The sequence below is a fragment of the Narcine bancroftii genome, chromosome 5, assembly GCF_036971445.1.
Source record: "Narcine bancroftii isolate sNarBan1 chromosome 5, sNarBan1.hap1, whole genome shotgun sequence".
NCBI lineage: Eukaryota > Metazoa > Chordata > Chondrichthyes > Torpediniformes > Narcinidae > Narcine > Narcine bancroftii.
The window spans coordinates 207,213,320-207,239,704 of NC_091473.1; the positions used below are offsets into that span (position 1 = coordinate 207,213,320).

The 26,385-nt window shown below is 50.8% G+C and overlaps 1 protein-coding gene across 1 annotated transcript; it reads right to left on the reverse strand.

Annotated features, from left to right (window-relative positions):
• Positions 1-1,521: 1,521 nt before the first annotated feature.
• On the reverse strand, positions 1,522-26,025 carry oxa1l (OXA1L mitochondrial inner membrane protein). The gene is made up of 10 exons (XM_069940842.1): positions 25,940-26,025; positions 24,241-24,387; positions 23,222-23,561; positions 22,484-22,627; positions 21,741-21,826; positions 20,374-20,538; positions 19,478-19,582; positions 8,348-8,510; positions 7,979-8,059; positions 1,522-1,719 (listed from the first exon to the last, which is right to left on the reverse strand). Exons 1-10 carry the CDS (start codon positions 25,973-25,975, stop codon positions 1,604-1,606), a joined length of 1,383 nt encoding a protein of 460 aa, XP_069796943.1. The 5' UTR covers positions 25,976-26,025; the 3' UTR covers positions 1,522-1,603.
• Positions 26,026-26,385: the final 360 nt, after the last annotated feature.

Here is a 26,385-nt window from a genome sequence, read left to right on the forward strand (position 1 = left end):
TTCCCCAGGGCAACAACAGCAAATACCAGAGGATATCTGTTTAAGAAATGAATGCTTTAGGGGAGCTGTCAGAGACAAGAGAGTGGTGGATGCCTAAATGCATTGCCAGGGGTCTTAGTGGAGGCTGGGATATTCAGAAGGTACACAAGGATGTAAGAAGAGTAAAGGGTGAGGGGTGTGAGAGAAGAAAGGATGATTTTAGGATGACATTGGTCGGCACAACATTGGGCTAAGGGGCCCATAGTGTGCTGTAATGTTCTTTGTTAATGCGCATGTGAGGCAAGACCTTAATATGCTGCCCATCACTGCAGGAGGATTTGGAAAAGGAGAGGCATGCATCCCCTCACCACTCCAATCTCCAGCCCTGTTCATGGCCCCATACAGGGCTTGGAGAGAGGCCACTCCTCAATCTGCACCCCGACCCACACAGGGCCATGAGAGAGGACCCCCCCACCTCAATCTTCCCCCAGAGTAGATGCACAAAGGGCTCTGTGAAGAGACCCTCCCCTCGATCTCCTACTCCATCTCATCCACACAATGCTGGGAGAGAGATCTCCTCGATCTTCATTCCATCTGACCCACACAGGGCTGGGAGAGAGGAGACCCTATCTGACTGACACTGAGCCAGGAGAATAAGACCCTCTCTTCGATTTCCGCCTCATCTGATCCAGATCAAGTTGAAAGAGAAAAGACCCTTCCCTATGATCTATACCCAACTAATGAAGGGCTGGGATAAAGAAGAAAACAATCCCCACCTGACTGCCCTGGGAGACGTGACCCCTCCATCTCCAGCATACCCTGAGCTGGGAGAATGGGGACCTCTGGATCTCCACCCCACTGAGCTGGAAGAGTCAGGATCCCCCCACCATCTCCACTCCACACTGAGAAGGGGTGCGGGAACCCTTTAATCCACACTGGGAAAGACAGGACCCCTCGATTTCCACCCTACAGAGCACGAAATTGGGACCCGTTGATCTCCACCCAACACTGCAATGAACTGGGAGATAATGGGAAGACAGAACCCCTCAATCCCCACCCCACAGAACTCAGGACCTATTGCTCTCCAGCCCACGGAGATGGGACTCCTCAATCTCCACCTCACACTGCAATGAACTGGGAGATAATGGGACCTTTCGATCCCCACCCCCCCAGAACTGGGAGAAGGGACCCCTCGATCCCCACCCCAACTGCATTGGGAAACAGAATCCCTCAATCCCCACCCCACAGAGCTTAGAGATGGGACCTCTTGATCCCCATCCCAGTGGTCAGAGACAGGACCTGTCAATCTCCAGCCCACACTGCACTAAGAGAGAAAGGACTGCTCGATCCCCCATCCCCCACAACTCGGAGACAGGACCCCTTGATCTCCAGCCCACACTGCCCTGTCCTGTGACAGGATGTCAGATGAGTCCTGGACACTGAATGATGAATCTCTGCCTCCCCTAAACCCCTCAGTGTGATGCCTTTCTAGCCACGCATTACCACCAGGTGGGGATGTTCCCCTGCATCCCACAGACACCATCCAAGCATCATACTTTAATTCAGGTTAATCACACCACAAGTGACTCCGGACAGAGTATATTCCAGTGCTGGGATAATCCCGCTATCCGATCGTGTCCTGCCAAGCTCTCTGTTTCCGCACACTGACTCTCGCCGTAGGGGCTGTACCCACCTTCTTCGGCTCCAGAGGGTTGTCAGTGAACGTCTGCCTCAGGGGTCCTGTGGACAGTGGGAAAATCAGGTCAGTCGATGAAAGGGATGGCCACTTCATCCTTTCTTTAAGACAAGTACATCAAAATTAAGTCAAACAAATTCAAAACATTTCAAGACAATCCAACATCTATTTTAAATAAGCCCCCCCCCCCCCCACCTAATGGCACCAGCACTCCCGAAGCCCTTGCATGGTTCCCATGATCTCTGGGTTGATGCAAAGATGACCAACGCATCATTGCCGGTGGAGCCCCGAGCCATTCACTTCCAGGATAGGGAGTAAGCCCCTCCTTTCCCACTCACCTCCACTTTGGGTGGCCAAAGAGAGAGGATGGGGGTGAAATGTAGCCAGAATTTGAGAAGCAGCCTCTTCATAAAGAACAGGGGCTCCAGCTTAGCACTGCCTCCTCCTAGTAGTCCAGAACTCTCGGAACAAATCTCAGAATCGATCATCCCCCAGCAGCCAGTTGTTAAAGTGCCGATATACTGACCTCACCTGTGGCCAGGAAGGAGTGAATTCTGCCCATTCAAGATGATGGTCCAAGCACAGCACCAGCGCCATGCAAGCTGCCAACAGACAGGAGAGGTCTACCCAAGAAAAGTGCAGGAGGTAAATGCAAGACTCTCCTCCCAGGGACCCTGGAGTCAGGGTGGTCCACCAAGCTGGAGGAGCCCACCAGCTCCTTCAGTTTCTTCACTGACAACTGGGCATGCTGGAGACCAGAGCTGTCCTCCGCCTCGAGGGTGCAGATTTGATTAAACTTAAAGTGAAAACCCAGCACAACGGCACACATCCACCATGCCGGGACTGGGGGGCATACACATTCGCGGAGTGCAGCGATACATCACCCAGGCAAGGTGGCACTAGACCCTGGACCTTCACCATCTCCGGCTGGAAACTCAGGGCCAACATGATTACCACTCCACTGGAGGTGCGGCAGTGGTGACTCATGGAGACCCCTACCTGCCCACTCAAGTTCAAGTTCATCATCATTCAATTGTACAAGTACAACCAGACAGAAGCAGCATTTTCCAGGACTCATCTCATGGAATGGTGTGGGTTTCAAGTAGGAGTCTCACCACATACCTCCCGCCCCTGAGGACAGAGATGGTCGAACCTGCAGAGAGCACTCCTACTGTCGTTCACGTTGAGACTAATACACTTTGGATTGTCTGACCTCGGAAGCTAAGCAGGCACAGGACTGGTCAGTACTTGAAAGGGAGACTGCCTTGGAACACCAAGTGCTGTAGGTTTCTGAGGGGCTCTGGACAAAGTGGCGATTCTGTCTGCCTTAAGGTAGACAAAAGTTAAAGAATTTCATGTATGTTACATTCTCAATGTGATAATAATCGAACCTTTACTTGCAAATGTGAAGTCCACAGAACTGGATGTCAGCACCATTCCTTTTTTGGTGGGAGTGGAACCACTCCTCATCCTACAATCCCCAAGAGCAGAGTCGCTCTTCATTTTGCAGACGTGAGGTGCCAGAGCCACCTTGTGACCCACTGGCCGCAGAGGGAGGGAGGCTGCTCTTCACCCCCCACGTCCCTCGCTAGTTCACCAAGAAATGTCTTTAGTTGTCACCGATCATGGCTTTCTCCTTCCCCTTCCTCCCGTGGATGGTGCCCAAGGCCTCGGCATGTTTGACCAGCTCAGGGAGGTCAGTTTAGATTGATGTTTCACTCCCACAGAGTTGGCAATTAAGTTATTTATTTCCTCCATGGAGATCATTGGTGTCTTGCCGAAGGGGAGTAGGATGCTGAGGAGGTCCAGGGTCTGGATGTCCATGGAATCATCTTCTCCAGAGACACCATCCTCCCCACCCCCTACCATGTAAACTACTGGTGATGGGATCACCTGTCCCACACTTCACAACAGGGACCTCGTCCTCACCTCTAGGAAGTGGTGGAGAGGCTCTCCCCAGAGAAGTATGGGGACCCAAGGGTCTGCTAGGATCACCCCTTGCCTCAGGAGCAGGGTCTGCAGGCGAGTTCAATAACTCAGACTCCAGAAGTCATTTGGTTATTGTATATGATGTTTGGCTGAAATCAAGGTGTCAGTGGATAAATTTAAAAAGTCATGGGAGCAGGGCCTCCATATTTCTATATCTGATGATTCTTGGAACTCTATTTTTTAAGTTAGTTAATACATCTTCTCTTTGTGCCCATCACTCACTGTTACAGTTCAAAGTTCTGCTTATATGTCTCAAATTCAATAAGCTCATATTTACCCTAATATTAGCTCTTTCGGTGACAGATTATAAGATTGAACATGGATCACTGATTCATATGTTTTGGTCTTGTTCGACCCTTGCCAAGTATTGGGAAGAGATCTTTTGTACTTTATCAATAATGATTATTGTCAACCTTGTTTGGGATGGTTGAACAATGGTAGGAAAATTGTCTTCATTTCAATGTCATGTATTAGCCTTGGCCTCTTGTGAGACGAGTAATTTTATCAGATTGGAAGACGCTGTCCCGCCTACTCATAATCAATGGTTACATAATGTCATGTTTAACCTTGGACAAAATTTAAACTTTCCCAATCTTTGGGGTTCTTTTCTTAAATTATTTTCACACCCTCTAATGCAGTGGTTCTCAACCTTTTCCATTCACACACCACTTTAAGTAATCCCTCTGCCTTAGATGCTCTGTGATTAGTAAGGGATTGCTTAAGGTGGATTGTAAGTGGAAAGAAAGTTTGAAAACCACCGTTTGAATCATACCTCAGACTCGTTATGTGCACGGTTTCATAACTCCAAATAAAATGGACCAATGACCATTTTTCTCAAGCAAAATATTTCAGTAACAATTGGGTGCAGAGCAGTGATTCTCAACCTTCCCTTCCCACTCACATACCACCTTAAGCAATCCCTTACTAATCACAGAGCAGTGATGGGATAGGCATTACATAAGTGGTATGTGAGTGGAAAAAGGTCGACAACCTCTGGTCTAATGGAAATCTTAATCAGATTCTTGTGATTATGCATTTCTTTTTATTTCTACTGGCAGTGTTTTTTTCTCTATATTGCCATGCAACCTTTTTTTTGGGGGGGGGTTTGATTACTTAATTATATATTTTTATTCTCTTTTCCTTTTTTCCAATTTACCGATAATACTGTTACATATGAAAAATATTTTTCCTCTCACATATTGTGCTTGTCTATTCAATAACATTTTGTTTTGGTTTTATGCATCATTCCTTTACATATGCATGTATGATTTTATAAAATTCAATAAAAATATTGAAAAAGTCAAAAAAGGAGCTGTATTATGAGGGGGAGAGGGATAGGTTGTCATTCAGACTTCCATCCAAGGGGACATCGGCTGGGACATGGGTAGGACATTCCAAGGATGCACCACACTCTGAGTCAGGGGCAACACCATTTGTATGAGGGGCATCCCAGAACAATACCAGTAGGACAGTCCTGAACAACAACCGCTATGCCGGGGGGTGGGGGGGGGGGTTTGGCACGAGACCCTCAACCACAGGCTGAGGTCCCTCCCCCAGAGACAGGCCCACGGATGGCCCCTGCCCATCAGCTCCCTCCTCCTGCTCCATCTGAGAGTCTTCAGCTCCTTTTTAGAAGGGAGAAGGGAGGAGTGTGCAGTTACAGGAGCCACCAGTGCAGAAGCCCCAGTCTTCAGCACATCATCTGCCGGCAAAACCTCTCCAGGCCCCAGCCTGAGCTATGGGGGGGGGGGTAGTGGGGTCCCTCAGGAGAGGGCGCAGGGGTGGGCCCAAGCTTTGTTTCATCAAGGGGTTTATGCTTCTCAATGTGCTGCATTTTTATCTGCACCTTTCTTCCCCATACATGCTGCTGTCCCCCACTGCAGCCATGGGGAGTGGGAGAGGGATTGGTGGTACAGCAGCCCCGAAGAGACTGTCCTTTCAAAAGAGCCTCATTTCTTTTCACACATGGTATTGCAGGTGCTCTCAGCCTCACTCTATCTGGTGATCACAGCCTTCAAATTTAATCCTTCACCTTTCCTCAATGACCCACCCTACTGACTCGCACCAACTTCAAGAACAGCAGACGTTTGAATGAGATGACGTGGCAGAGGGAAGGTTTTTTGAATCTTTGCCACATTGGGGTGATGTCCCAGGAAGGTGAGGTGGGGAAGGAGGACCTCGTTGAGGAAGTAGGACCTCGTTGAGGAAGTAGGGCAGGACATTGGCCAGCACAACCCACTGAGAGGGGACGCACAGCAGGCCGACCTCCAGGAAACCTTCACCCTCCCCCACTGTGATGCCCCTACTCGTAGCCTGCCTCACCAGCTCATCACAGTCCAGTAAGAAAATGACCTTACCAAAACACTTCTCAGCGGTGAGAATGCTGCCATCAGTCACAAGCTCACCCATCATCTCTGCGCAATCCTCTAGGGTCATGGTGGGTACAAGTAACATATTACTCCATGGTCAAAAAAAAGCTCTCAAGCCTGGGACTATAGAACCAACAGCCTGTGCATAGTTCCTTGGGTGCTCGGGTGTTGCAGGGGACCAACGCAGCATGGCAACAAACCAAAGTTAGTCCAATGTAACATTAACACAGAATATTCACTGCTGATACACCAGCAACGCCATGTCTCTACATAAAGTCATAGGTGAGAAAGGCAATCTGTGTTCCCAGATGGAAAAGGAAAATATTTGGAATTCTCACAGTTCACTCAAGTCTTGATGCACCAGCAGGTCCTGGCAGCCTGGTTATCTCGAGGCTGCGGGTCCTGCAAAGACATCCCAGGCGACCTTTTCCTGTTCGGCCAGCAAAATGTGCAGGGATCCCCTGTTGCTGATAAGGCAGTGAGTAAATACCCCATGCCCAACTACCCTTCTTGCTAAGATGCCAGTCACTCCCACCACCAGGAGAGGCTCCATCAGTCCCAAAAACATTTCAAGGCCACAGTAGTCGAGGTATATAGAACAATAGTGCACAGTACAGGCCCTTCACCCTCGAAGTTGTGCTGATCCATATATTCCTTCCTTATAAAAAAGTACAAAACCCTCCCTATCCCGTAAGGCATTCCAGACACCCACAACTCTCTGTATAAAAAAACATCCTGATGTCTCCCTTAAATATCCCTCCCTTAACTTCGAACATAGGTCGTCTGGTGTTTGCTGATCCCGCCCTGGGAAACAGGTGCTGGCTGTCCACTCTATCTATGCCTCTCATAATCTTGTAGACCTCTATCAAATCTCCTCTCATCCTTCTACATTCCAAAGAGAAAAGTCCCGGCTCTGCTAACTTGCCTCATAAGATGTGTTTGCCAATTCAGGCAACATCCTGGTAAGTCTCCTTTGCACCCTCTCCATAGCTTCCACATCCTCCCTGTAATGAGGTGACCAGAACTGAACACGTGTGATCTCACCAGAAATTTGTAGAGTTGCCACATGACCTTGCTATTCCTGAACTCAATCCCCCTATGCATGAAGCCAAGCAACCCATAGGCCTTCTTAACCATCCTATCAACTTGTGCAATGACCTTGAGGGATGTATGGATTTGAACCATATGATATGGAAGGAATAACTTCTCCACCCACACAACTGGACAAAAAGATGAGGCATGAGGGAGGTGTTTTGCTTGGACGTTGATTTGAAACAAACATCAAATATTCCATCCGTTAAAAATGAAAACAGTTTCCTGGCAATATTCCGGCTTTTGCGGCGAGAAACCGCGCAGTTAGCAGCCGCCAACAAACTCCGTATAGGCAGTAGACCTTGAATTAAAATCCCCACACAGAAACAGCCACACATAAAGGTGATCAGGAATCCTACCGCACTTCCTCAGATGGTAGAAAATAACATTATTCTTCAGCTTCTCTTCACTTGCTGCCAGCACAATAGGAACAGCTCCACTCTATGTCAAACCCCAGGAGTGCATGATGGGACAGTGTGGACAGAGGGAGCTTCACTCTGTCTGATGCAAGGAGTGATGGGGACAGTGTAGAGGGAGCTTCACTCAGTGTCTTCCCCTGGGAATGTGTGACGAGACAATTCGGAGGGAGCTTCCCTCTATGACTGATGTCAGGAGTGACGGGAAGGTACAATGTACAGGGAGCTTCACTCAGCGCCTGTCCATGGGAGTGCATGATGGGACAGTGTGGAGGGAGCTTCATTCTGTGTCTGATGCAAGGAGTGACAGGGACAGCGTAGAGGGAGCTTCACTCACCGTCTGCCCCTGGAAATGTGTGACGAGACAGTGCAGAGGGATATGACAAGGGAGCCCTGGGCCTACATCACGGCACATGGGATAGGGAGAGTTCACTCACCTTTGGCTGCGATGTCCAGGTGCTGTTTGATCCGGCGTTCCCTCTCCGCCATTTGTTGAGCTGCCTGTGCGTTCTTCCAGCCTGGATAAACCATTCCATTTTTCAGGATCCTGTCAGAACGCCAGGGAACGGCCGGTGAAGAGGGAGTGCCGAGGGAGGGGTGGCAAGGAGGGAGAGGTGTTGAGGAGGTGCAGAGTGGAGGGAGCTCAGAAGGGCAATGACAGGGATCGGAGGAGGGGCAGTGGAGGGATTATCAGGGACGGGCAGTTAGGACGGAACACGGGGTGGCGCGGTGAGGAAGAAGTGTGGGGGAGGGGGTTTCACTGTGGGAGGAAACACTTTTCACCAGCCCCCAAGCCCTGCCCCCACCTGATTTCATGCCCTTGATGAACCCCTCCCTGCTTGGCAGAAGTGCAGGATCGTGCTTGATCCGCTCTGGGATGCGGAGCTTCTGACGCACAACCGGAATTCGCAGGAATCCAACTTGCAGCAGCGAGAATAAGTTGGAGGTGAGCCAGTAGGTGAACACTGCCTGTGGTGGGAGGGAGGAATGGAGAAGATGTATGAAGAGAAGGAAGGAGGGGATGGTGGAGAGGTGGGGTGGAGAGGACAGAGGAGTAAAGAGGGGATGGGAGGGATGGGGCCAGGAGGGAAGGATGGAGGGTTGGGGACAGAGGGAAGAGGAGAAAAGGGAAGGATAGAGGGGATGGGAAGGTGGGATTGAGAGAACAAGGGAGTAAAGAGGGGACGGGAGGCAAGGATGAAAGGAAGGGGACAGAAGGGATGGAGGAGAGGGGATGGGAAGGAACAATGGAAGAGAAGGGATGGAGGGAACCATTGGACAGGAGTGTAGGTCAGGTGAAAGTGAGGGTGAGATGGAGGAGGGAGAGGATGGGAGAGATGTAGGTTCAAATGAGGGTGGGATGCAGAGGGAGGGAGGAAAAGGAGTGAGGGTGGGAATGGAGAGGGATTAAGGAAGTAAAGGAGGGAGAGGTGAGATGGAGAGGATGGAGTTTAGAATGCATCATCAACAACTTTCCCCGACAACCAGCATTCCTCTCCTGACAACCTCCCATCCTTCTTCATCCTGATCCCATTCACACTGGTTCAATGACCTATGGAAGGAGCAGGCCGATCAGCCCCTTACCTCCACTCCTGGTCCCACCCACCACTCATTGAGATCCTGGCCAATCTCCTCCCCAATTTCCCTACCCTCACCCAGGTCCCACAGCCAAGCCAACACCCTGAGGTGCAAACCAAGGGAGATGGGTGTTGATCCTGTCTACCCAAACTGCAAACGGGAGGGACAACATATTCTATTCAGTCTCCAACTGCATGAATATTGACATCTTCTATTTCCCATTACCTCCCCTCCCTGTTTTCCCTCACCCGTACGACTCCCGCCCACAACACCCCCTTCTCCTTCCTCCCTCCTATCACTGACCATCTTTGTCAGCACTCTGCCCCTTCCCTCATCTACTTTCTCTTCTTCCTCCCTTCTCTCCCACCCACTGACCACCTGCACTCTCTTCCCTTTCACACCCCCAATCCTTTGTATTCAACATAGAGCATCCCAAAATTACACAGGGCCTTTCGCCAACAATGTTGTGGCAAACAATGTAAACTTACTCCACAGCAATCTAACCCTTCCCTATCTCATACCCGTAACCATCCATTTTTTTTTCTTGCATCCAAGTGCATATCTAAGCCTTGTGACTATCCCTATGGTATCAGTCTCTGCCACCAGCCCTGGCATTGCATTCCATTCCCCCATCACTGTTTAAAAGAATGTCTCTGATATCTCCCCTAAACTTTCTTCCACTTAACCAAATGTCCTCTGGGACTTGCTATTGTTGCTCCCAAAAGGTGCTGGCTGTCCACCCTATCTAAGCCCCTCATACATCTAAGCCCCTTATACATCTTTCTGAAGAAACCTCTCATTCTTTGTTGCTCCAAAGAAAAAGCCTGTCAACCCTGCTTCATAAGGCATGTTCTTGTAAGCATCTTTGATTTCCACCCCCCCCCCCCCAACTAATTAACAACCTATCAACCTCCACTTTAAATCTACCCAATGACTTGGCCTCCACAACCAATTGTGGCAACGAATTTCACAGATTCACTACCATCTAGCTGAAGAATTCTCTTCCCCTCGGACATTCTTTCATTCTGAGGATGTGCCTCCTGGTCCGAAAATCTCAGTCCACGCAAAACATCCACATCGCATTCACTCTATTCAGACCTTTCAATATTTGGGAGGTTTCGATGAGATGCTCTCCTCTCGGCCCTCTAAACTCCAAAGAGCACAGGCCAAGAGTTGTCAAATTCTCCATGTATGTTCAGCCTCCCTTCATTGGTAAATCTTCTCTGGACCCTCTCAAATACCAGCTCATCCTCCCTTAGCCTGAGAGCGACGGTAGATGATTTGCTCTCTAATTGGAGACCTGTGATGAGTGATACGCTTCAGGGATTGGTGCTGGATCCATTGTCATTGGGATCACAAGCTGAGTAATACTGTGGTATACTGAATCAGCAAATTTGCAGATGATACAAAGACTGGAGGTGGAGTGAATAATGAGGAGGGCTTTCAAAACTTGCAGAGGGAACTGAATTCCAGCTGGAATTTCATGAGGACATGTTGCACTTTGTGAGGACTAACCAAGGTAAGTTATACATGATAAACAATAGGGCACTGAGGAGTGTTGTAGAGCAGAGAGATTTTTAAAATTTGGACGAAGAGCACAGTGACAGGTCCTTCCAGCCCACAAGCCCATGCAGCCCAATTACATCCAAATGATCTACAATAAGGGTGGGAGGAAACCCATGCAGACACGAAGAGAATGTACAAACTCCTTACAGACAGCGCTGGATCTGAACCCGGATCACTGGTGCTCTAACAGCGTTGCACTGACCACTACATTAAGCGTGCCACCAGATCTGGGAATACTGATACATAATTCCCTGAATCGCAGGTAGGTAGGGTTGTAAAGAGAGCTATTAGCATTTTGGCCTTCAGAAATCAAAGTAGCAAGTACAGGAGTTGAGATGTTATGGTGAAGTTGTACAAGGCATTGGTGAGGCCAAAGTATTGTGTGCAGTTTTGGTCACCTAACAACAGGAAAGATATCGATAGGATTGAAAGAGTATAGAGAGATTTACAAGCATGTTATCAGGACTTGACAAACTGAGTTACAAGGAAAAGTTGGACAGGTTAGAACTTTATTCCCTGGAGCATCAGAGAATGAGAGGATAAAGCTGTACAAAATTATGAGGGATTTTGCCAGAGTAAATACAAGCAGGCCATTTCCATTGAGTTGGGTAAGACGAGAATTGGATGGGTTGAGGGTAAAAGGTGAAATGTTGGAAAGGAATATTAGGGGGAAGTTCTTCATGCAGAGATTTGAGAGTGTAGGACGAGCTGCCAACTGAAGTGGTGAATGCGGACTCAATTTTTTTCATTTCAGAAAAATTTGGATAGGTACATGGATGGGAGGGGAATGGAGGTCCAAGTGCAGGTTCATGGCACTGGGTAGAAAAATAGACTGGATGGGCCAAAGGACCTGTCTCTGTGTTGTAGTTGTTCTAGACATAGGTCAATGGATGCAGCTTGACCTGCTCTTCACCCCAGGCACAGTTGTGTGATGCTCAGCCACTCCCATTCCCTGGGACTGCCCCAGTAAACCTCTACATTGCACATGTACATTATACCATGTGTACCGATAATAAACTCCATAGCATCCCAGAAATCAACCACGTGATGTATAGCTGTGGCTTTGCAAGGTATTAGCTGGAGCGCTGCGAGTGGTTTTGGGCTCTTTTTCTGAGGAGAGATGCGTTGGTATTAGATAAATAGGATAAAACGAGCATCTTTGGTAGGGTGGGACCAAATGGGACAGTTCCGATCAGATTAAGCTTCCTTGTGAGAAGCATTCCTCATGGTGAGAAGGATCCATCAGGTCAGGGATAAAGAAAACAGCCAATCTTTGCACACTGTCCACCCTCAGGAGTGGGCAGCCCATCCTTGGGAGGTAGGAGGAGGGGGTAGAGAGAAGGAAGTGAGGGAGCGAGAGGGTGCACCTGAACTGGAGGGGACTAGCATCCTTGCAGGTAGGTTTGCTAGTGCTGCGCCGGGGTGGTTTAAACTAGATTTGCAAGGGGGAGGGGAACCAGAGTGATAAGAGCAGATAGTGAGGTGGAGGATGGTAAGAGTCAGGCAAGGACTGCATGTAAAGACAGAGGCGGAGGTTTGTACATGATAGAAATTACCTCGGATGTATTTATTGCAATGCGAGTATTATTGTCAGTAAGGCAGATGAGCTTAGGGCATGGATTTGCACGTAGGATTATGATGGTATTGCTATTAATGAGATGACTTCAGGAGGGGCACAACTGGCAGCTCAGTGTTCCGGGGTCCCGCTGTTTCAGACGTGAGAGAGATGAAAGGAGGAGGAGTGGATTGCTTGTCAGGGAAAATATCACAGCTGTGCATAGATAGGACGGCACTGTGGGTTCGCTTACAGAGGCCATATGGGTGGAGCTAAGGAACGGGAAAGGTGTGAACACACTAATAGGCATGTATTATAGACCACCCAATAGTCTAAGAGAATTGAAGGCGCAAATTTGTCGGGAGATAGCAGACCATTGTACCCCGGTCCGGGCAGTATGGTCCGACCTAGAAGGGGAGGCAGGCCCCTCCAGCCCGGGTAAGAAACCTGCATAGGAGAAGGCCACTCCGATATAAAACCTACGACCCAAGGACCTCGCTGCCACATCCCAGCTTGCTTGGCCACGGCACACGAACCATGGGTGTAAAGGGTGGGGCAGTACTGCGCGCACTGCACTCCACCTAAAAGCTCCTTTGCGCAGGCCCGAGGACAGGTCCACGTCCTCCCCCTCCACGTCCTCCCCCTCCACGTCCTCCCCCTCCACGTCCTCCCCCTCCACGTCCTCCCCCTCCACGTCCTCCCCCTCCACGTCCTCCCCCTCCACGTCCTCCCCCTCCACGTCCTCCCCCTCCACGTCCTCCCCCTCCACGTCCTCCCCCTCCACGTCCTCCCCCTCCACGTCCTCCCCCTCCACGTCCTCCCCCTCCACGTCCTCCCCCTCCACGTCCTCCCCCTCCACGTCCTCCCCCTCCACGTCCTCCCCCTCCACGTCCTCCCCCTCCACGTCCTCCCCCTCCACGTCCTCCCCCTCCACGTCCTCCCCCTCCACGTCCTCCCCCTCCACGTCCTCCCCCTCCACGTCCTCCCCCTCCACGTCCTCCCCCTCCACGTCCTCCCCCTCCACGTCCTCCCCCTCCACGTCCTCCCCCTCCACGTCCTCCCCCTCCACGTCCTCCCCCTCCACGTCCTCCCCCTCCACGTCCTCCCCCTCCACGTCCTCCCCCTCCACGTCCTCCCCCTCCACGTCCTCCCCCTCCACGTCCTCCCCCTCCACGTCCTCCCCCTCCACGTCCTCCCCCTCCACGTCCTCCCCCTCCACGTCCTCCCCCTCCACGTCCTCCCCCTCCACGTCCTCCCCCTCCACGTCCTCCCCCTCCACGTCCTCCCCCTCCACGTCCTCCCCCTCAAAAGATGCTCACAAACTCAAGCTAGCATGCTGGAACATCAAAACCATGCTCGACAAGGCTGACAGCCACCGACCTGAACGTCGGTCTGCCCTCAATGCACATGAACTCCTCAGACTTGACATCGACATAGCCGCTCTCAGTGAAGTCCGCCTTGCAGATGTAGGCAGCCTCCAAGAATGTGGCGCGGGCTACACACTCTACTGGTCTGGCAAGCCTATGGATGAACGACGCCTATCTGGTGTAGGCTTCATGGTCAAGAACTCCATTGCCTCCAAACTCGAAAACCTCCCGCCACTTGGACCGGATCATGTCCATGCGACTCTCCCTTCAAAACAAGCGTCGCATCACCCTCATCAGTGTCTATGCTCCAACCCTCCAGGCAGAACCAGCAGAAAAGGACAAGTTTTACACTGACCTGCGCAACCTCATTCAACGCAGCCCTACAGCCGACAAGGTGGTCATCCTTGGCGACTTCAACGCTCGCATCGGCAAAGACTCAGAAACCTGGCCAGGAATCCTGGACAAGCATGGTGTCGGCAAGTGCAACGACAATGGGCGCCTCTGTTGGAGCTCTGCGCAGAATAGCGGCTTGTCATTACAAACACCCTTTTTCAGCAGAGGGACAGCCTACCTGGATGCATCCCCGATCCAAACACTGGCACCTCCTGGACTACATCCTGGTGCGAGAAAGTGACAAACGAGATGTGCTCCACACCAGGGTCATGACCAGCGCAGAATGCCACACAGACCACCGGCTGGTTCGCTGCAAGCTCAACCTTCACTTCAAGCCAAAGCCCAGGAACAGTAAAGCCCCCAGAAAGAGGTTAAATGTTGGAAACCTGCAGTCAGACGAAGTGAGAGGAAACTTCCAGGCAAACCTCAAAGCAAACCTCGAGGATGCAATCCGCCTCACGGACTTGTCCCCTGAAACCCTCTGGGATCAGCTGAAGTCTACCATACTGCAATCCACTGAAGAGGTACTGGGCTTCTCCTCCAGGAAAAACAGGAGCTTAGGGCGTGGATTTGCACGTAGGATTATGATGGTATTGCTATTAATGAGATGACTTCAGGAGGGGCACGAAAACAGCCAGGAAATCCAGGAGCTGCTGGCAAAGAAGCGAGTTGCCCACCAGGCTCACCTTACAAAGCCGTCCTGGCCAGAGAAGAAACAAACCTTCCGTCGCGCATGCAGCCATCTTCAGCGCAAACTCCGGGAGATCCAAAATGAGTGGTGGACTAGCCTCGCCAAACGAACCCAGCTCAGCGCGGACATTGGCGACTTCAGGGGTATTTACGAGGCTTTAAAGGCTGTGTACGGCCCCTCACCCCAAGTCCAAAGCCCGCTGCGCAGCTCAGACGGCAAAGTCCTCCTCAGCAACAAGATCTCCATCCTCAACCGATGGTCAGAACACTTCCAATCTCTTTTCAGTGCCAACCGCTCAGTCCAAGATTCTGCCCTGCTCCAGCTCCCTCAACAGCCCCTAAGGCTAGAGCTGGATGAGGTCCTCACCCGGGAAGAGACATACAAGGCAATTGAACAACTGAAAAGTGGCAAAGCAGCAGATATGGATGGAATCCCCCCAGAGGTCTGGAAGGCTGGCAGCAAAACTCTGCATGTCAAACTGCATGAGTTTTTCAAGCTTTGTTGGGACCAAGGAAAACTGCCTCAGGACCTTCGTGATGCCATCATCATCACCCTGTACAAAAACAAAGGTGAGAAATCAGACTGCTCAAACTACAGGGGAATCACGCTGCTCTCCATTGCAGGCAAAATCTTCGCTAGGATTCTCCAAAATAGAATAATGCCTAGTGTCGCCGAGAATGTTCTCCCAGAATCACAGTGCGGCTTTCGCGCAAACAGAGGAACTACTGACATGGTCTTTGCCCTCAGACAGCTCCAAGAAAAGTGCAGAGAACAAACAAAAGGACTCTACATCACCTTTGTTGACCTCACCAAAGCCTTCGACACCGTGAGCAGGAAAGGGCTTTGGCAAATACTAGAGCGCATCGGATGCCCCCCAAAGTTCCTCAATATGGTTATCCAACTGCACGAAAACCAACAAGGTCGGGTCAGATACAGTAATGAGCTCTCCAAACCCTCCTCCATTAACAATGGCGTGAAGCAAGGCTGCGTTCTCGCACCAACCCTCTTTTCAATCTTCTTCAGCATGATGCTGAACCAAGCCATGAAAGACCTCAACAATGAAGACGCTGTTTACATCCGGTACCGCACGGATGGCAGTCTCTTCAATCTGAGGTGCCTGCAAGCTCACACCAAGACACAAGAGAAACTTGTCCGTGAACTACTCTTTGCAGACGATGCCGCTTTAGTTGCCCATTCAGAGCCAGCTCTTCAGTGCTTGACATCCTGTTTTGCGGAAACTGCCAAAATGTTTGGCCTGGAAGTCAGCCTGAAGAAAACTGAGGTCCTCCATCAGCCAGCTCCCCACCATGACTACCAGCCCCCCCACATCTCCATCGGGCACACAAAACTCAAAACGGTCAACCAGTTTACCTATCTCGGCTGCACCATTTCATCAGATGCAAGGATCGACAACGAGATAGACAACAGACTCGCCAAGGCAAATAGCGCCTTTGGAAGACTACACAAAAAAGTCTGGAAAAACAACCAACTGAAAAACCTCACAAAGATAAGCGTATACAGAGCCGTTGTCATACCCACACTCCTGTTCGGCTCCGAATCATGGGTCCTCTACCGGCATCACCTACGACTCCTAGAACGCTTCCACCAGCTTTGTCTCCGCTCCATCTTCAACATTCATTGGAGCGACTTCATCCCTAACATTGAAGTACTCGAGATGGCAGAGACCGACAGCATCGAATCCACGCTGCTGAAGATCCAACTGCGCTGGGTAGGTCACGTCTCCAGAATGGAGGACCATCGCCTTCCCAAGATCGTGTTATATGGCGAGCTCTCCACTGGCCACCGTGACAGAGGTGCACCAAAGAGGTACAAGGACTGCCTAAAGAAATCTCTTGGTGCCTGCCACATTGACCACCGCCAGTGGGCTGATATCGCCTCAAACCGTGCATCTTGGCGCCTCAGGCAGCAACCTCCTTTGAAGAAGACCGCAGAGCCCACCTCACTGACAAAAGACAAAGGAGGAAAAACCCAACACCCAACCCCAACCAACCAATTTTCCCCTGCAACCACTGCAACCGTGTCTGCCTGTCCCGCATCGGACTTGTCAGCCACAAACGAGCCTGCAGCTGACGTGGACATTTACCCCCTCCATAAATCTTCATCTGCGAAGCCAAGCCAAAGAAGAAGACTGTACAAGGACAGGATGGCTTAGAATTTGTCAAATGTGTATAGGAAAGTTTTTTAAATTAATATATGGAGATACCAACAAGAGAGGATGCAATACTTGATCTCCTATTAGGGAACCAGGTAGATCTGGTAGCAGAAGTCTAGGTAGTGAGCAATTTTGGTCCAGTGACCATAATGCCATTGGTTTCAAGTTACTAATAGATAAGGATAAGTCTGGTCCTCGAGTTGAGGTATTAAATTGGAGAAAGGCCAATTTTGTGGAAATGAGAAAGGATCTCAAAAGAGTCGATTGGAGTAAGCTGTTTTCTGGCAAGGATATGTCAGGCAAGTGGAAAACCTTCAAAGGCAAGATTTTGAGGGTGTAGAGTTGGCATGTTCCTAACAGGATTAAAGGCAAAATTATCAGGCATAGGGAACCTTAGTTTTCAAGGGATATTGGCAATATGATTAAGATATAGGTGTATAACCGATATAGGCAACAATGAGAAAATGAAGGACTTGCAAAGAATAGAAAATGTAAGAGAATACTAAAGGAGGAAATCAGGAAGGCATGAGGGTGCTTTGGCAGATAATGTAAAGGTAAATCCAAAGGGTTTCTACAAGTATATTAAGAGTAAGAGGATAACAAGGCACAAAATTGGTCCCCTAGAGGATCAGAGTGGTCAACCATGTGTGGAGCCTCACAAAATGGGGAAGATTTAAACAGCTTTTTATGCATCAGTTTTTACTCAGGAAACTGGCATCATGTACAAGGATGGAAGGGAAACAAATAGAAGTGTCATTGAACATGTGGAGATTAAGGAGAAAGAGGTGATTGCTGCGAATAAAGGTAGATAAATCACCTGGGGATTTGATATTCACTCGGACCTTTAGGAAGACAAGTGTTGAAATTGCAGGGGCCCTGACAGATATATTCAAAATATCCTTAGCTACAGGAGTGCCGGAGGATTGGAGAGTAGCTCACGTTCTCCTGCTGTTTAAGGACTCCAAAAGTAAACCAGGTAACTATCTATAGGCCAGTGAGCCTGTTGTCAGTAGTAGATAAATTTTTGGAAGGGGTTCTGAGACAGGATATATAGATATTTGGACAACCATGGGCTGATTAAGGACAATCAGCATGGTAGGTCCTGTTTAACAAATCTTGTAGCGTTTTTCAAGGAAGTTACCAAGAAGGTAGATGATGGAAAGGCTGTGGATGTTATCTTTAGTAAGGCCTTCGATAAGGTCCCACATGGGAGGTTAGTTCAGAAGGTTAAGACATTAGGTATACATAGAGTGGTTGTAAACTGGATTTGAAATTAGCTGTGTGGGAGAAAACAGAGAGTGGTAGTGGATGATTGCTTCTGAGACTGGAGGCCTGTGATTAGTGGTGTGCCTCAGGGATCTGTGTTGGGACCATTGTTGTTTGTTGTCTATATCAATGATCTGGATGATAACAAGGTAAATTGCATCAGCAAGTTTGCCGATGACACATAGATAGGAGGCGTATTGGACAGTGAGGAAAATTTTCAAAGCTTGCAGAGGGATCTGGACCAACTGGGAGAATGGGCCAGTAAATGGATGATGGAGTTTAATGCAGACAAGTGTGAGGTATGTATTTTGGAAGAGCGAATCAAGGATGTTCCCTGTAAATGGTAGAGCACTGAAGAGTGCAGAGGTACAAGAGTTCTGGGGATACAGATACATTGTTCCCTGAAGGTGGTGTCACAGGTGGACAGAGTTATAAAGAAAGCTTTTGGCATCTTGGCATTTATAAATCAAAGTATTGAGTATAGGAGCTGGGATGTTATGTTGAAGTTATACAAGGCATTGGTGAGGCCAAATTTGGAATATTGTGTGCAGTTCTGGTCACCAAACTGCAGGAAGGATATCAATAAGACTGAAAGAGTGCAGAGAAGATTTACTAGGATGTTGCCAGGTCTTCAGGAGATGAGTTATAGGGAAAGATTAAACAGGTTAGGGCTTTATTCCTTAAAGAAGAATAAGGGGAGATTTGATAAAGGTTTACAAAATTATGAGGGGTACAGACAGTTAATGCAAGTAGGCTCTGTCCACTGAGATTAGAAGAGATAAACACATGGCTTTAGCATGAAGGGGGAAAGGTTTAGGGGGAACTTCTTCACTCAGGGAATGGTGGGAGTGTGGAATGAGCTGATGTGGGGGGTGTGGGCTCTTAAGAATAAATTGGATAGATAGATGATGGGAGAGGTCTGGAGGGTTATGGAATGGTTATTGGGACAGACTAGAAAGGCCAAGGAGCCTGTTTTCTCTACTGTAGCATTCAATGGAGAAAAAGAGGGACGGAGGGAACAAAGATCAATAGATATCTGGGAAGAAGAAAATTCAGCTCATCCATCACCACTTCTAACCACAGCGTGATCTTTATGAGCAAACCCTCGGAGTTAGGAGAAACTCAGTAGGTCAAACAGTGTCCTTAATATACCAAGGATAGATACTTCACCGATATTGCTATATAAAGGACACTGTTTGACCTGCTGAGTTTCTCCAGCATTGTGTTTTTACTTTATCCATGGTGTCTCCAGACTTTCATGTTATACTCCCGGGGGTTTGCTGTTATAGCAAGAGACCCTGGGAGAGAGGTGGCTTGGTGGAGGGGGGGTGGGCATCAGGCACTCACCGTGGGGAAGGAGATGGTGAAGGGCAGGATGACAATCGGCATGATCCTGAAGACTGCTTTCATGGTCTGCAGATTGGGGTTGTCGATTCCAGACTCGGCCCCCAGCTGGGAGTGGGGAGGGGGGGCGGAGGGGAGAGAGGGAGGAAGAAAGGGATAGAAAGGGGGGTGGGAGAGAGAGATAATGATGGAAAAATCAGCAGATTACTAACAATATCACCAATCCTCCATCAACAGTGTGTAAAGAAGGGCGGGAGAGGGGTCCACGGATTCTGGACCTGGAGATGGGATAAGAGGATGCCATTGACCAGAGTTTCAGGCTGGGTTGGGATCAGGGCAGGGGTCAAAGGGCAGGGATCAGGGTGCAACAAGACAAAGCAAGTGTCAGGTTTGGGTGGGACAGAGAGGGGCTGGGTGGAAAGGAAGCAGAGGAGTAGGAGCGAAGGACGGAATGGAACAGAGGAAACAACAGAAAAGTGAAGGAAGGAGCAGGACAGGACGACGTGGCGAAGAGCCAGAGGTTAGGACAGGATGGGAAGGGTGGAGAAGGAGCAGAGGATGGGACAGGTGGATGACAGAGGATGGACAATGGAAGGTGGGACAGGGAGCAGGATAGGTGATGGGAGGCAGGACAGGAGATGGGACAGGGTACAGGATGGGGTTGGGAGTCAGGATGCGGGATGGGACAGGACAAGATAGGTTACAGGAAACGGGATGGGGCAGGATAGGGATGTGAGAGGATGGGGGATAGTACAGGGATAGGACAGGAAATCGGGGACAGGAAATGGGAGAGAAGAAATGGAGGACAGGACGGGGTCAGGGGCGACAGGATGGGACAGAGATCAGGGTACGGGACAGGGGCATGACGAAGGACAAAGGACAGTACAAGGTTTGATTACCTCCAGGATGCCCCACATGCTGCCAGTCACCAGCAGTGGAAGCAGATAGAGGGGGTCACTGGCGCAGAGGTCGGTGAACCACCACAAGCCCCCAGTCTGCAGGCTGGGCACAGGTAGGTTCGCCATCTGCCGGAGAGCCATGAAGAATGAGATGAATATCGGCGCCTGCTGGAAGAGGATTGGGTGAGGATGTATCCAGAGGCCCAGCCGAAGTCAGTCCGCCCCTTCTGACCCCTGTCATCCTCCCGCTGTCCCCTGCATGCCCTCGTCACACCCCTTCCCCCCTACGATCTCCTTCTTCAGCCCGGCCCCCTCCTGCATCAGTCCCCTTTCTCAGTTCACCTCCGCACTCCCACCACCACCACCTTGTCTCAGTCTCCTGGTTCCCCCCTTCTCGACCCATCCTCACAATACTTTTTATGTCATATAATCAATGATTTAGATTATGGAATGAATAGCTTTGTGGCCGAGTTTACTGATGAAACGAACTTGGGTGGAGGATCAGGTAGTGTTGAGGAAACAGGGAGGCTGCAGAAGGACTTGGACAGATTAGGAGAATGGGCAGAGTAAATGAAATACAATGTCAGAAAGTGTACAGTCAGTGCCCTTGGTAGAAGAAATAAATGAGCAGACTTCTTTCTAAATAGAGAGAAAATTAAAAATTCCCAGATGCAAAAGGACCTGCGAGTCTCAGGTGCAGGATCCCCTGAACGTAACATGCAACTTGAGGCTGTGGTTAAGAGGGAACAGAATATAAGAGCAGGGGTGTGATGTAAGGGGCTTTATACAGCACTGGTGAGAGCTCGCTTAAGTATTGTGAGCAATTTCGGGCTCCTCATTTAAGAACAATAGTGCTGACATTGGAAACGGTTCAGAGAAGATTCACAAGGATGATTCCGGGAAGGAATATTAGGAACGTTTGTCGGCTCATGGCCTGTACTCGTTGGAATTTAGAAGAATGAGGAGGGGCTGAGTGGGAAAATGGATCAGCTCATGATTGAATTGTGGAGCTGACTCAATGGGCTGAATAGTCTATTTCTGCTGCTATAACATGAATCCCCCTCCCTATCCCATCCTAGTACTTGATCCATCCCCCTCATTCCCCATCACCACTCCTCCACCTCATCCACCCATCGCCCCACATTCCCCAGGCTTGGCCCCTTACCCTCGAACCCCATCCTCGACCTGTTCCCCACTCCCCCTCCCTCATTCCCTCTCCTCAACCTGTCTGTCCCCCTTCCTTGGCCCACCACTTCACCCGCCTCTCCAATTCTCCTCCTTCAGCCACCCTCCTTCCCGCACAGACCTCCAGGGCCTTCTGCCTTCTACCGTCACCAACCAAGCCAAACCCCACCCAATACTCAGACCTGGACAAGAGGCACCAGGAAGCCCCGAAGAGGGCTCACGTCATGTTTCTTCTGGAACAGCATCAGGTCTGAGTATGCCTTGGCAACTGAGATGGGGAGGAGAAAAGCGATGGAGAATGAGAGAGGGTTAGAGAGAGGAGGGTCAGAGAGAAGGGGGCCAGGGAGTGTAGAAGTGAGTGAGGAAAGGTGAGTTGGAGAGGAGGGGGGTGAAAGGAGGGGGAGCAAGGAGGGGGAGCAGGCAACAGGGAGACGAGGAGAAGGAGAGGAGGGGAGATGGGGCAGAGAGGGAGGGAAGAGAGGGAGACGAGCGATAGGTGGGGAAGGTCAGAGGCAAGGAGAGAGTGGTGGGAGGAGGAGGAGGAAAAAAGGGAACAATCACTCAAGGAGAGGAACAGTCAATACTCACCCAGTCTCACGAAAAGAAACAGTCAACATACACTCAGTTACATGGAGGGGAACAGCCAACACACACCCAGTTTCACAGAGGAGCAGTCGACACACTCCCAGTGACATTTAGAGGAACACTTGCCCCACACCCAGTGCCATACAGAGGTACAGTCGATACACACTCAGTGACACGTAGAGGGACAATTGTCACACACCCACTGACACGGAGGACAGTCGACACTCATCCAATGACACGGAGATGGAGTCAACACACACCCAGTGACACGAAGGGTACAGTCAATACACACCACAAATACTCCCAACTGGTGACATGGAGAGGAACACTCAATACTCACACTCAAACTTATTCCCGCTGGCCTTGGCCTCATTCATCTTGTTGGTGAGCTTAGTCATGGCGGGCAGGTGGTTGTTGAGCTTCGCCGCCTCTCGCTGCCCCTTCACGATGACCGGGAAGACCATGGTCCTTGCCAGTACCGTCCCTGCGGAGGTGGGTGGGTGGAGAGAAAACAAAGTGAGGTGAAGATTCATCCAGTCACTGGTGTGGGGGTGGAGGAGAAGACAGGGGAGGGAATGAAGTCGCAACTGACTAGGGTCACGAGGGACTGGGACGAGACAGCAGATGCATGGGATGAGGGAGAGCCAGGAGAGGAAGGCAAGGGAGGGGAGATCAGTAACAGCATAGGGAGCAACAGGGGAGGGATGCACAATGAGAGACCGCAGTGGGAAGGGACAGGAGAAGGGAACTCAACGGGAGAATCTGGTGAGGGAGCTCCGTGGAAGGGGTAAGCTGCTACACAAAAGGGTGCGCCAAGGAGGGAGCTTCGTGAGGAGTGGTGAGAGAGACCTGTGCGCGAGAGGGTGGGCATGAGGGAGCTCTGTGAAAAAGAAGTGGCTGGAGGGGAGAGCTGCACAGAAGGGGTGGGGGAGGAAAACCAAGGGAGGGGAGAGAGAGAACTGTGCAAGGTGCGAGGTGGGGAGGGAAGGGAGAAGGCTTGTGCAGGAGAGGGCGGCGAGTAGGTGAGTGAGGCCGTAGATGGGATTAGAGGGTACCAGCTTGTTCCATTGCCCCTCACCAGCCACAATAGCCGCCCACCATGGCAGCCCTATGTTCACGTGCAGGAACTCCAGGATGTTCTGGATGAGGCCAACCGGAGTGTAACCTCCCAGTCCCAGCTCCACCAGTCCTGCCTCATGCAGCACCTCTCCAGCTGATTGGACAATCTCCCCCACAGGGGCCATGACCTCTGCTAATTGGACAATCTCCCCCAAGGGGGCTACGACCTCTGCTGATTGGACCAGCTCCCCCACAGGTGCCACGGCATTTGCTGATTGGACTGTCTCTGCCAAAGCTGCATTGGTCCCAGCTGATTGGAGGATCTCATTTGAAGGGGAGGAACCAAAGGATGACAGGGTCTGGAGACACAGAACACAAATATTGGGGTTAATCCCCTGACCCCGCGCATTCACCTCCTTCATCCCCAGTGAAACACTCTCCTCCATCAAATTCCTACCCCACACCTCTCCCGATCTCTGTAACTCCCTCCGCTCCCCACACCCCTCCCTTTCTCTGTAATCCCGTTTCCACACCCCTCATTATTTCTGTAACCCTCTCCACTCCCTACGTTCTCCTTACCTCTGTAACTCCCTCTACTCCCCACGTTCCTCCTTCTCCGTAACCCCCTCCACACCCCTCCCTATCTCTGTAACTTCCTCCATGCCCCTCCCTATCTCTGTAACCTCCTCCATGCCCCTCCCTATCTCTGTAACCCTCTTTCACCCCAACACCCTCCCCATTTCTGTAACCCTCACTGGTCCGCACGCCCCTCCCCATTTCTGCAACCCTAACTGGTTCCCATGGCCCTCCCTATCACTGTGTCCTCCTCTACCTCTGATACCACCTCTGGTCCCCATACCCTTCCCTATCTATGCAACTTCTCCAATCCCCACTCTCTTCCCTATCTCTGTAAAAACCCTTTCCTCTCTGTAAACCCCCTCCTGTCCCTTTACACCCCTTCCTATCTCTGTAACACCTTCAATCCCTGTACCACCCCTTCCTCTATCAGAAAATTGGCTTCCTTCAGGAACTACATACCAGTGAAGGGGTCTCTGCGCTGCTGTACCGCACTGGAGTCACCATAAGCAGGAGACAGCCGCTCCGACCCTGGGCAGGGACACGCCAGGGAGTGCTGGACACACCCACAGTCCGTACACGCATCGCCTGGGCCCAGGACCTCTGCATCTGCAACAGGAGAGGAGATGAGTAGCATGAGAGGGGACCGAGCGTAGCCCCTCATGTACGGATGTCCCACCAGTCAGACCCACCACTGCATATCGATGCACAATAGGATCCCACATCCCAAGCACAATGGAATTTACTCTCCCAATATCTGACCTCAGGCTTTACTCTCCCAGGATCTGACCTCAAACTCTGACTCTCCCAAGATGTGACCTCAAACTCTGACTCTCCCAGGATGTGATCTCAAACTCTGACTCTCCCAGGATCTGATCTCAGACTCTGACCATAACCCCTCCATGGGCTAACACTTTTTCCTCAGCACTGACCCTGGATCATCTGCCTATACTGAACTCTGTTATCACACCATGATCCCTCCCATGGCTACACTCTTTCTCCAGGCTCTGATCCCTGACATTCACTGCCTCCCTGAGTTCTGACCTTTCCCCTCACTCTGACCCCCCCCCCTAGGCTTTGACCCTGGAATCTGAACCTGCACTGTGAAATCTCCCCAAGCTCTGGCTCGAGACACTGACTGTGACCCCCTCCAAAGTCTGACCCTGCACCACGAACCCTCCTCGAGTTCTGACGCCCAGTCTATGACTCCTCCCCAGGCTCAGCTCCTTGACTGACCCTCTCCTGGGCTTTGACTCCAGTTGGGGCACTTCCCCTGGATCTGACCCCTGATGATGAACTTTCCCCGAGCCGTCTTCACAGCGTAAACCCTCAATGGGTTGTGACACCACCACCCCCCCCACCCCCTTCATAAGCTCTGATCCTGGACCAACTGACCTTACTATGAACCATTATCTTTACCTCTCTTCAAATTCTGATCACAGAAATTAACCCGGGACAATTTGACCCACGGCATTAACCCCTGATACTGACTCTTTCCCAGACATGAGCCCCCCCCCCCACCCTCAGATCCACAGTCTCAACTGTAACCCCTCAATGCGCTGTGACGCCTTCCTGAACTCTGATCCCCAACCCTTACCTCTTCCCAGCCTCTAACCTGCCCTGCGTCTCACCTCTAACCTTACCTCTTCCCAGCATTGAACCTGCCCTGCGTCTGACCTCAGGACATGACCCCTCCACAGGCTCTAAAAGACCATAACCCATCCTTGATCCTTGCATGAGCTCTCACCTGAGACCGACTGCCCATACTGACCCCGCGCCTCAACTCCTGCTCACAGTCTAACCTGGATATTGACCCTTTCTCTATCCCCGGACACTGACCTCTACCCGAGCTCTGACCCCAGACACTGATCTCTACCCGGGGTCTGACCCCAGACACTGACCTCTACCCGGGATCTAACCCCAGACACTGACCTCGAACCTGGCTCTATCTCCAGACACCGGACTCCGCTCTCGGACACTGGCCTCTAACTCTGGGTCGTGATCCCTCCCAGGGTTCTGCTCCCCCTTTCCTCTCTACAGCAAGCGCAACTGCGAGGTGCAAAGGCCCGCTCCGCCAGAGGCCGGGGTCGCCTGTCTGTCTTTTTCTTTCTCTCTCTCTCCCTCCCTCCCAACCCGACCCCTCCGCCCACGTCTCGGTTACCAGTCTCCGACTCCAAGTCCCGGTTGCCGCCGCCATTTGGACATGCAAAGAGCATGCGCAAAACCGGCGCGCTGGGTCAGAGTGCGGGGGCGGGGCTCTTGTACGTGACGTCACGCGTGACACCATCGTGCCTGCCCACCCGAAAGAGAAAGTGGTGGAGAGGAGTCAGTGGGTCGGTCGGAACTGTGGGTGCAAATCGGTCGGTCAGATTTCGGGATGGGGAAGCCTTTGACTACAAGAATAAAAGATTCAAATGCAAAGTATAAAAGGGGAAAGACATCCCATAAAGGACTCCGGTCGGCGAAATTACCTGATCGGAGACCTCGAGCATTGTTTCACAGACTTTACTTCACATACTGAGTTTGCAGCAACGTCTGTGAACCGACTCTAAAAACACATCTACAAGCCTGCAGAGACCAAATGGAATAAACCACGAGAATGACATC

Bases quoted from the DNA above. Each gene is read 5' to 3' on its own strand.
- oxa1l (XM_069940842.1), bottom strand. From the start codon at position 25,975: ATGGCGGCGGCAACCGGGACTTGGAGTCGGAGACTG. The intron at 19,583-20,373 runs GTAATCAAACCT...CCCCACTCCCAG, and splicing joins GCATGTGGGGCATCCTGGAG to CTGGGGGCCGAGTCTGGAAT. The intron at 1,720-7,978 runs GTGAGTGAACTC...CACTGTCCACAG, and splicing joins CCTGGACATCGCAGCCAAAG to GACCCCTGAGGCAGACGTTC.